Here is an 11,863-nt window from a genome sequence, read left to right as displayed (position 1 = left end):
CGAGAGTTAGTTTCTTTGTGTGAAGTAGCTAACGTGCCCGCTTAGCTTAGCATCAACTCAACGTCCGTCCGCGGCTCGATACAGCACAGAATCCAGACCGAGTCCCCTGAGCAGCTACCTGTACAGGTAAGAAGGATGACGTCGGTCAGCAGAGTTAGCTCCTGCCGTTGGCATCAGCCGGCGCCGTTAGCCGATTAGCTTGTGTGAACGCGCGGTGCTAACACGCGGCTAATGTTAGCAGCTTTTAGCGGGTTGCAGCTCGGTACCGTCACCATGCACCGGTTCTGACTAGAAGCAGCTCACCTGTCCGTCTGCCCGTCCACAGGAGGGAAGTCGGTTCACTCAGCAGAAACCGTTAAAGACGTTCAACCAGCAGGTGTCGGTTTAACGTTAAAACTGCTGCAGCGACTACCGGCTGTCTCTATTATCGATTATTATGATTTTCTGGATCAATCGATCAGCTGCGTGGTTGTGAAACGTCTTTAAATGGTAAAAACGTGGATCAGAGTTTCCTCAAACGTCTCGTTTAGTCTAAAGATGTTCAGTTTAGTGTCCCAGAGGAAAGAAAGCAGAAAACATTCAAACGAACTGAATCAAGATTTATCGAGTATTTGACAAGTAATAGATCAATTATCCGGTCTAAACAGCTGCCAGTGTTCGGCTCATGGTTCTGTTTTCAACATAAATCTGTTGTTGTCTCTGAACGTTTAGAGTCCGTCTGAACCTTCAGCTGCTGGATGCGCAGACGTCGGTTTCTGTCAGACATTTGGTACAAACTTGTCTGTAAAGTGATCAGTTCAGTCCAAACCAATCAATCGGTTTGAATAACCACATGGGCTCTCCAGGCAGCGTCAGAGTGATACTTCACCTGCCGCCGTCCGATCACTTCTGCAGATGTGTCTGATTAAACTAATCAGACGCTTTCAGGAGTGTATTGATCTGTTGGTGTCCTGATCACTGACGGTCAGCTGGTTTCTTCCAGACGCAGCGATCCACCAAACGTCTCCATGGCACTAAGACGAGGACACATCAGGTACCTGAAGGTAAGTCTTATTATTGATCAATAATGATCAGGGTGTATCTGTGACAGAATGTTGATTTTTCTGATCATTTTCCTTCCAGCTGTGTTCATTTCATCACAACAGATCTGATCAAAAATATTAATTGACAACCGTTTTTGTCTCAACAAAGATGGAATAAACAACATCTCATGAGAGAGCTGCGGAAAAAAAGTTTGACATTTTAGTTGATGAATAAAAAATAAAAAAATGATGATCTGAGCGACGAGTTGTGGAGTCACTTCTTGTTGGTCAGTCAAGGTGATGTGTGTAACACCTGTGTGTGTGTGTGTTTCAGGTGTGCGAGGTTCAGTCGTCTCAGAGTGACGTCAGAGACGGACAGCTCGTTGCCAAAGGAGCCTCTGGGAAGGTGATGAATCGATCAGACTAGTTCAGCAGGTCCTTTAACTGCACTGACTGAAGGACCGACGTTTAAATCATACCTCAGTAAACTGAGTTTTCAAACTGGAAAACTTTATTGATAGAAACTGTTAATGAGACTAAAACTGTGACCTGGATGCTGAGAGCTGCAGGTGTATTGATGACGTCCTCATGCTGCTGATGTCACTTCCTCAGGAGCTGTACGACAACGGCTACAGCGAGCAGATGATGGAGGACGAAGACGCTCGGACCAACCTGATCGTCAACTACCTGCCGCAGAGCATGAGCCAGGACGAGCTGCGCAGCCTGTTCAGCAGCGTCGGAGATGTCGAGTCGGCCAAACTCATCAGGGACAAAGTGGCAGGTAACTCCTCGCAGTACTACTGCAGTACTGCAGCAGCGCTACTGCAGTTGTGCTGCTGCAGTACTGCTGCAGCTCTTCTGTAGTACTCTTATGGTACTACTGCAGTGCTGCAGAGCACTTAGAGCTGCAACGCTTCTCCTGCAGTACTACTGCAGTACTACTGACTGTCAGATTGCAGTACTACTACAGTACTACTGAGTGTCAGACTGCAGTACTACTGAGCAGACGATGCTGTATTGTAGTAATACTTAGGACCCACACCACAGTACTCCTGAGGTGTAGTAAGTACAACTACAACTACTGTAACCACTAAATGAAATTTACTTCACAGTACTGCGAGTCAGCCATGGATGAATCTGTTTTGCAATAGTAGTATCAGTAGTCGTACTCCGTTTGCAGTATTTTCTGTGTACTCTGATTCTTTGTTTTTTAATTTTTTGTTTTTTCAATGACGATCAGCTGATTTTTGTTTTTTATTTCATTTTTTTCTAACAAACTGATGTTTTTTGTTTTTAGGAAGATTTTGTACTTTTTGTCTGAACTGTTTGATTCTTTTTTTTCTCACCATGTTGTTGTTGTTGTTGTAATGCTTTTTTATTTTTCACACCAGGTTTAATGACAGTCTGAGTGTTAACAGGTACTTGATACTGATTGGTTCAGGCTGGGCGATGACATCACAACATTTTATTTGTGACACATGAGCAGATCAAACAAACCGATGCTGAATAAAATCACATCGACGTAAAACTCTTCAGATCAAAGATATTCCCTGATAACACAGAGCAGTACGACATCGCCCAACCTGTGATGAACTTTTTTTTAATATTTGATGTACAGATGTTTAAAACCTGTTTTCACCTGTTTCATTTTTTTTCAGGCTTTGACAATGTTTGTAAAACTGTTATGAAATGTATGAAGATCTGAAGTTTTTATTCTGAACAAGTCCAGAAAACTGTCGATTCATGTTTCTTTCTGCGTTGAATATTTCCTCAGAGTGAGCGCTTCTGTCAGATGTTCGCCTCCTCGCAGTGAGAACCGTAACATCTGCAGGTGTTCAGAGACTCACCTGAGCTGCTGCTGATCTGAGCGTGGTTTCGTTCTAATGTCTGCATTTAAGTTTGAACGTTGTCGTTTCGATGTTTGGGTCTAAATGTCGTTATTACAGTGATCTCTTCGTCGTTTTAATGTGAGCAGAAGTTTAATAGAACACTTTGGTTTGTCCTTCACACTGCCTGGCTGAGGATGTGTGAACGACCTCGTGAGTTTTCTGGGTTTGTTCAGAAGCACTGACTGTTTGACACTGTGGACTCTGCTGATTTGTGATCTGTACTCAGTTTGAACTCTGTTTGTTTGTTTCTCTGGCGGCTGTAACAGACAGTTTTGTTCTTTTATTTTGTTGTTTTCCTTTTGTGTTTCTCTAGGCCACAGTTTAGGTTACGGCTTTGTTAACTTTGTTAACCCTAGTGATGCAGAGAGGGCTATCAGTACCCTCAATGGCCTGAGGCTACAGTCTAAAACTATCAAGGTAACGTGCCACAGGTGCTCTGTGATTTTCCTGTCTCACCTGATAGATGTGTTATGTTCCCTGGACAGTAGAGGGCGCTCTCACCTGCAAACTGTCTGAAGGATGAAGGTATTTTTAAAGCTGTCATTTTTCTTTTCTTCTGACCCGGTAAATTCATTGTTTTTTAACGGACACATGTTGACACTGAATCTGTGAGTTTCTTCAGTTCAGTGAGACAAAGTGCCAAACTTTTATTTTCAAAAAGTAATGCTTTTATTTTGACAAATGCCTAATGATCTGAGCCTGTTTGGATGCTTTTATTTTGTCTTTTTGTTTCATTTTGTTTGGGACAAATCTGGATAACTGTTTTTTTTTTTGTTTGTTTGTTTTTTTTGTTTTTTTGACATTGAATATTTAGGCTTATTTAAATATCTGGATTTTATTTGAACACTGAATGTAACTGTTCATTTTATTTTGTTCAGTGTTGAAAGTTTTATTGTAAAATCTGTCTACATGTGAAGATGGCAAGCTCAGACTCTTCCTGTCGCCTCCCACAGGTTTCGTACGCTCGGCCGAGTTCGGACACCATCAAAGACGCCAACCTGTACATCAGCGGCCTGCCGAGGACGCTGAGCCAGCAGGACCTGGAGGACATGTTCGCCCACTATGGACACATCATCAACTCCAGGGTTCTGGTGGACCAGGCCTCCGGTACTGCACGTGCTCAGTGACAGCAGTCATGTGACCACTCACCTCATCCTGACTGACCTCTGCTCTCTGATTGGTTGTTTAGGTCTGTCTCGGGGCGTGGCCTTCATTCGCTTCGATAAGCGCGCCGAGGCCGAAGACGCCGTCAAACACCTGAACGGACACACGCCCCCTGGCAGCTCTGAGCCAATCACGGTCAAGTTCGCCGCCAACCCCAACCAGGCCAGGAACTCCCAGATGATGTCACAGATGTACCACGGCCAATCACGACGCTTCGGAGGCCCCGTCCACCATCAGGCGCAGAGGTTCAGGTATGCTCACCTACAAATAGAGTAATCAGATAGGAATGCAAATTGTAAACCGTTTTTTAACCTGATAGTTGGCAACTTCATCAATTAATATTAATTAACATGAATAAAGAAGAACGGACATTTTTTTTCAAACGCTGAAAGTTTCTCACCATGAATCAGTTCCATTAGCCAATCAGATCACAGGATACTACGACTGATCTACAACACATGATCTAGTAGCATCATCTGCTGCCTTATCACTGAGTTTATCTATTAGTGAAATTAGTAACGGCCATTTATTGAGTAACGATTGATCTTCAGCTTCTCTCCTGACTACTAAGATGCTGCATTCTGATTGGCTGTCAGCTGTCACTGTTTTAACTGTAGGACCTGATGCATCATCTCAACTTTTTGTTGTGAACAAATCCAAAAACTTTCAAGTCAGTTTTGGTGCCCGAATGCTTCCTCTGTCTCCTCCTGGCAGTAAGAGCGCCACCTGGTGTTCAGACAGAAGAACGTCACTCACATAGCTGCTGACTCAGCAGCTATGATCCAGAACACCTGCTGCACCTGCACGTGCACCGACTGATAGAAAATGTAGTGTAGAAGCAGAATCGTTTCAGTTTGGATTGAAGTGCCGCCTCTTGTGTCCCACAATGCAACACTGGAACATTCACAACAAGCTGTAGAACTTCAGAGCACCTGTGCACACAATAATCTTTGCAGACTTTTACCAGAACAGAAACATCAGGAGAACCAGCTGAACTCTCTTAACATCTGAAGTTCTTTGTATTGTTTGTCTGCTCTCCATCTGCCTTCCTGCTGCCCCCTCCCTTGGCCCGACCGCTCAAGGCAGACTGTTCTGTCAGACTCTGACAGTCAGAGGGTTTAGTGGTTCCTTCCCACCATTGCCAGCTGCTTCTCGAAGGGAATCCAAAGACAGTGTCTGAAACCTGTCAGGTTTTTACCTGCTATGTGAAGAGCTGTGAGATGACATGCTGTGAACTGGTGCTATATAAATAAAACTGAATTAAAGTTTTGCAAGACACAGAGTGAATGTGCTTCCTACAGTCATACAGGTGTTTGCAGGTGAACATCTTCTACATCCACATTAACGGTCCTGCCAGTCAGTTTCAGTGTCACGTTACAGCCTGAATGTAGTTTCAATCTGAGCGCTGCAGTGGGGCCTGATGGGAAACGCCTGCCGGTGACCTGATCTCACAGCTGATTGGTCGGGGTGTCTGAGTAACGTGATGTTCTGTAGGACCTGTCTGTCAGACGTCTCCTTCAGCAGCGCTGTGTCTGGTTGCAGGTTTTCTCCAATGAGCGTCGACCACATGGGTGGAGGAGGCGGAGTCTCGGGGAACGCGTCCTCCGGTTGGTGCATCTTCATCTACAATCTGGGCCAGGACGCCGATGAGGCCATCCTGTGGCAGATGTTCGGGCCGTTCGGCGCCGTCGTCAACGTGAAGGTGATCCGAGACTTCAACACCAACAAGTGCAAAGGCTTCGGTTTCGTCACCATGACGAACTACGAGGAGGCTGCCATGGCGATCCACAGCCTGAATGGGTACCGACTGGGCGACAAGGTGCTCCAGGTTTCCTTCAAGACCAGCAAGGGACACAAGTAGAGGGCGCAGTGGGCGGAGTCAGCGGGGCGGGGGGGTGGGGCACTGAAATATCGTAGTTTATGTTTTCGTCAGTTTTCAGTTGAAGTTGATTTTCTTTTGAGCATGCTCAGTTCCTTTATGACGTCGGCTCGTGGTTCTGAATGTTCGGACATTGGTCCACGATGGCGGGCTGACGGATGATTGACAGCTGCTGAAACAGGTTTTGCTGCATCAAACAGAACCCGCTCCGAGGTTCTGATGTTGGGTTTGTGTTTTGTGGAATGTTAAAGTGAAGAGTTTGGTTCTGCAGATGTTCACAGCTGCAGTCTGTTAGATGATTTAACGGTTTATTAATGAAAATGTGAAAAGCAGACGTGTCAGCTGTCTGGGCCAATAAGCAGTCAGGAGGCGGGGCTCCTGCTCTCCTGTAAACAGCAGCAGGTGAACAGGTAACTGTGACCTTTTTCATTTGGATTTTATTTTTGTATTGCAGCTTCATTGTGGTGTTGGATTGTTTATTCAGTAATAAATCTGTTCACGGAAAATTGGCATGGTCTTATTCCTTCCTGAGAAATAATCCATCAGACTAACAAAGTGATTCACAGAACAGAAGGGATGTCCTGATCAGTCTGGTTTGTTTCCCCCAGAAATTATCAGTCATTTAATTCTTATTTGCACAGAACTGATGCACATAATACACACTACATGCATCATATACCAGCTGTAGTACCTGGTTGTTCCACCAGGTGGAGCCTCTTCCTGTTTAATCCTGTAGAGACCAGAGGAGGCCTCACTCAAGACTACAGTTCATGTTGGCAGCAGAGAGCATTGTGAGAGTTTAGCAGCAACAGGACCATGACAGAATTAAGGTAGCACATATGTGTTAAGTTGGTCTCATGTGACAGCTAGCATCAGGGTTGCAGCGTCTAGTGCACAATTAAGAAACTTATGAAATGATATAAGTGGACAGTTCTGTGCTCAACAGCAAATAGGTCAAATGTACAATCTGGATTTGTGTTTTGTCAGTGCTACAAGAGATTCCAAAGAATGATGATGAAAACAGAAATTATCTAACATGAACTAATGTCTAATGTATTTCAACCTGAACACACTCCTGTAACTGTAAAAACACAGATGTGGATAAAAAGATCTGTTTAAGTAGTTAAATATCTGTAGCATGTCGAGACAAAAGAAAAACTAAACACATAAAAGAAAAATGAGACATAAAATAACCAGAGCAAGACTATTCAAATTACAAAAACTGAAACAAGTATTAATATAAATATATAATACCAATAAACAACAATACAAATGAAAATGTTCTGGATCAGCTCAGCAGCTCCTCAGCCAGCTGGTTGTAGTTCAGCTTTCGCAGGATTTCCTCAGTTACCTCCACAGCACCTTCAGCGTGGTACTGTTGGACCATCAAGTCTACGGTTCTGGTTCTGTCTGCGGCTTCCAGCCGAGAAGCAGGGATCGGGTCAGACCGTAGGTTCAGCAGGCCTTTGAAGGTTTTCAGATCCTCCGAACCGAGACGGTCCAGGATGTGAATCAGCCGCAGGGTCACATCCACCTCTAGAACTGGTGCTGCAGTGACACGACGCGCTCCCACTGGATCCACACAGGTAGTGCAGGTGTCTACAGGTAAGGCCAAGTTATTAGTATCCATGCTGAATTTTGATTGATTTATTGATCGACAGTGAATCTTTCAGGGACCAGCAGGTGTGTTCTGGTTAATGGTGTGACACTGAATGTGTTAGCGTGTTGCTGTGGTACCTCTCGGGTTGATGACTCGGCTCCAAACGTCACACTCTTGGGGGCCGAACAGCCAGGCCAGCAGAAGATGTGGAGTCACAACACTCCTCAGTTGCAGCCTCACCTCAGCGACATCGGCCGGAAGCTTCACCGCAAATGATGGCAGAAAGTTGTGGTAGTCGCTGAAGTTGATGAACTTTGACATCTGAAACCAAAACAACAAACAGTTTTTTTTCTTTTTAAATTCTTTGGAGGCCTGCAAGGTGGCTCGGTGGTTAGCACTGTCGCCTTGCAGCTAGAAGGTCGCCGGTTCACGCCCTTAGTCAGCTGGGATAGACTTCAGCCCTCTGTGACCTTAGTGAGGATTGAGGTGTATAGATGATGGATGGATATTTTTTGGCTTTATTAGATAGGACAGAGAGAGACAGAATGGGGGAAGGACCTGCAGCAAGGGGTCATGAGCAGGATTCAAACCCATGACCACTGCATCAGGGACTATAGCCCCTATACATGGGACGCCAGTTCAACCAGGTGAGCTATAGCGGCGCCCCAACGACGAACAGGTTTAATATTGAAGAAACAACGTTGTCGGTGAGCGATGGGTCACAGTAGCATACCTCTGGCTGGATGATAGCGACCGGCTCTCCGGACATCTTGTAAGTCTGATTCGGGATCAGTTCGCAGTCGGGTATCGCCTCCACGTACTCCGCCCCGATGCGACGCTTCCACTCCTTGCTCACCTGCACATCAGGTCAGACAGGTGAGTAATCAGAAACTCCCTGTGATCAATATCAGGTTGTTACTGCTGGTCTACCAGCTGCCTCAAAGCTGCAGATTTAACAGATTTTTTGTCCAATTTTAAAATCTGAACAACAAACTCAATTTTTGTTGAAGGTTTATGTTCAGTAACTCTCAGTGAATACAACTGTGCGCTGCAGAGTCCCAGAGAAGTCTGGTGGGGCGGGGCCTGTCTACGTGTCAGTCAGTGGGCAGGGCCTGTTTACCTTCGAGACGCAGATGTTCCTGGGCAGCAGCAGGACATACAGCATGGAGGTGGCTGGCTGAGAGAAGAGCAGCACCAGGCTGTGGATCGGTCTGTCAGACGCCGCCGGCTCCACCAGACCGAAACACGAGAAGCCAGAGATGTCAATGATCACGTAACCATCAGTCACCCGACCAGGTGTGATGAAGTCCACACAGTCCCCAGTGATGTGAGCGACAGACATGAAGTGCTTATCGAGATCTGCAGGACAAAACAACTTAAATAACGAACACCTCCAAACACAGCCGCAGATTCAGACCTGAAACTTCAACCGGTTACATGTTGGAGCAACACGAACACAACGCCCAGGTAACAGAGCTCAGATTTGGCTACTCGCAGCTTCTGTTCTGAAGTCTAAGGACGTCTTTATTTCGCTACACGTTTCTGCATTCATTTACCCTCTACCTTTACAAGCCTTCCAGGACTGCTGCTGAGAAGATCCACATGTCATGATGCTGCCACCACCATGCGTCACGTCATGATGCTACCACCACCAAACACACTGTCTAGCCTGATGGACAAAAAGCTCCATTTTGGTCTGCTCAGACCAAAGAACCTTCTTCCAGGTAACTTCAGGGTGTCCACATGTCCTCTGGTGAACTCTAGTCCAGATTTAATGTGAGCTTTTTCCAACAGAGTCTTTGTCTGTATGCAGAGTCTCCAGTGTGAGCAGGGCTTTAGAGGGCATTTTTTAATCTTTTCCCTTTAGGTTGTATTTCAAACCTTTCCTTCCTCATAATGTTTACATAGGGCCCAGTAAATGTAAAGATTCATGTCCTCAAACATGCCAGTCTCATTGCTAGTTGTACATTATTCAGAGTCAGGGTTACTTGTTTTCAGTACATTAAGCTGTTTCCTCTGTAAATTCCAGGGTCTAAAGCTTGATTTCAAGATAACTTGAGCATATTTTTCCTACATGCTGAGAAAATAGTTTTTAAATCTTTTCTTTGAATAAATCTCTGGGTTCTTTGAGACAAGATGATCTTCTTTAAAACCTGGGGAGGTAAAATGTTCTGCAATAATTGTGCTTATTTTATGCAACGTTTCTGTATTTTATTGCTCTTGTAGTTTAGCTGATCACTGACCCGACAGCAGCCGGCAGTGCGGCAGGTGGAGTCGGTTGAAACGTCCGGACAGAAGGGTGAACCTGAACAGAGGCCCGGCTGGCCTCAGGCCTTCAGAAGCCAAGAAGTCCAAATCCCACGGAACCATCTGATAGACCACATCACCGCAACCCTCCAACAGTAAACCAGTCAGACTGCAGTGGAACACAGCAGGCTGCCGGCAACGAAACCTGCAACACAACACGACAATAACAACCAGTCAGACTGCAGCACAACACACAAGGCTCTGGTTCTGTTGAGCCTCTGTTATGGTTCTGTTACAGTTCTACTTTGTTGTGGGTCTGTTCAGTTTTGGTTCTGTTGTGTTTTTGTAGTGGTTCCGATTGGTTTCAGACTGTTACCTGAACATGTCTCCGCTCTCATGAACTTCACATGTTATTTCCATCTAAACAGAACAAACAGGTGATCAATCAACAGCCAATCATCAGGCAGCATCACAGTGATGTCATAGAGGGGTCGTTACCGGCGCCACGTTAGTGGCCACTGTGATGTCAGACGAGTTCTGTGATGTCACTGCTGCTCCTCCTCCTTTCAGACAGACACCTGCAGCAAGATGACATCATCACCTGACCCCACTGAACCAATAACATCAATCTTCTATTGATCAGTTTTAACTGAAGCCATGTCCCATTTCAGAGGCTGTGTCCTTTGAAGGCTGCATTTGCATCATAGCGGCGCAACGAAGGCTGTCTCACTTCATTAAGACATGAGGAGTCCTTCAGATGCGTCCTTCTCTTCCGCGGCTGCAAAGGAAGCATCAGGTGGATCCTGAGCCTCATATCCCAACATTCACTGGTGACAGTTTGACCAGCAGCTGGAGTTTCAACTGCTCATAACTGACTGAAAAGACGATTTATCAGCAGCATAGTGTTTCAGCTCACTCCACCAGCGACGGTACAAATGTTAAAAACCAACAGACTTTAAAAACAGAAAACTTGTTTTAAAAAATCGATTAAGTTACGTGACACTGTTGATGTGAGCCGCTGCAGTTTGAAACATGTACTTTCCAGTTATACAGCTTCAGTGTTTGAGTTATATTTTACCAAGACTGTGGCAATTTTGTAATATTTTAGTTCATATTAGTGTGAATGTTAACACATTTAAACAAGCTGTGAATGCCTCTTGTTTTTCAGATAGTGTAGTACAACCGGACGGTACAAGCACCTCGGCTTATCAAGTATATGCAAAATATTAAAAACAAAAATCACAATTTTGGGATCCATTTCAGTCAAAAAATTTGGTAAAATTGCAACCATATCCTCATCCTTGGGATAAATATTCTGCAGTCCGGGTTGAGAGAACAGGAGCAGTGCTATGAGGCGTACGAGACGGCTGGAACGTCTCATTTAACAAATGCTCAGATGCAACCATACTTCGAAGGATGCAGCCTCTGAATTGGGACATGGCTTGTGTGTCAAAACAAGGTTAGCCTAGCTTAGCACAAAGACTGGCAGCAGAGGGAGGTGTTAGCGTAGCTTAGCACAAAGCCTGGGAGAACTTTTAGCATAGCTTAGGCGAGGGGAACTGTTAGCGTGGCTCACCAGTAGGGACCTGTTAGTGCAGCGTAGTCCAGAGGGGAACTGTTAGCTTAGCTTAGTTCAGGTTGTGTGGACATACGCAGTGCCGGGACGATCTTCAGCAACATCGTCATGGCAACCCTCTCCGCCTGTTCATGTCCAAGTTGTTCCTCCAGAAGTCTCACGGTCGTTGGCCGGTCAACCTTCTGCTGCTGTTCTCCACCAATCAGAGGGCCATTTTCTGCAGTCATGTGATTGCTGACCAACCACTGGAACAACTGGAGCTCGTCTGACACCAGGAGGTCCAACATCTCCATGATGACTGACGTCTCTGAGACATTCTGGGAAATCAAAACAACAATTAATGACATCAGGGTTATGATATCGTTCTGATGAAGTCATGTGGGCAACAAACCTGGTCTCTGATTGGATGGTCCTGCAGCTCTTGCAGTAAGAATGGCTCTGATTGGCTGAGGGCTTGGTAGAACATCTGCTGGGATCTGCCCCCTG

At 45.4% G+C, this 11,863-nt stretch overlaps 1 protein-coding gene across 1 annotated transcript; it reads left to right on the top strand.

Annotated features, from left to right (window-relative positions):
- On the top strand, positions 1-6,463 carry LOC103369104 (ELAV-like protein 1). Its single transcript, XM_008297715.1, has 8 exons — positions 1-126; positions 983-1,043; positions 1,357-1,428; positions 1,635-1,803; positions 3,225-3,328; positions 3,865-4,018; positions 4,101-4,326; positions 5,618-6,463. Exons 2-8 carry the CDS (start codon positions 1,008-1,010, stop codon positions 5,934-5,936), a joined length of 1,080 nt encoding a protein of 359 aa, XP_008295937.1. The 5' UTR covers positions 1-126; positions 983-1,007; the 3' UTR covers positions 5,937-6,463.
- Positions 6,464-11,863: the final 5,400 nt, after the last annotated feature.

The sequence above is a fragment of the Stegastes partitus genome, unplaced genomic scaffold (genome assembly GCF_000690725.1).
Source record: "Stegastes partitus isolate 25-593 unplaced genomic scaffold, Stegastes_partitus-1.0.2 Scaffold1241, whole genome shotgun sequence".
NCBI classification, from domain to species: domain Eukaryota; kingdom Metazoa; phylum Chordata; class Actinopteri; family Pomacentridae; genus Stegastes; species Stegastes partitus.
Note: the sequence above shows the minus strand (reverse complement) of the source record. Positions and strands in the feature narration are given on the sequence as shown.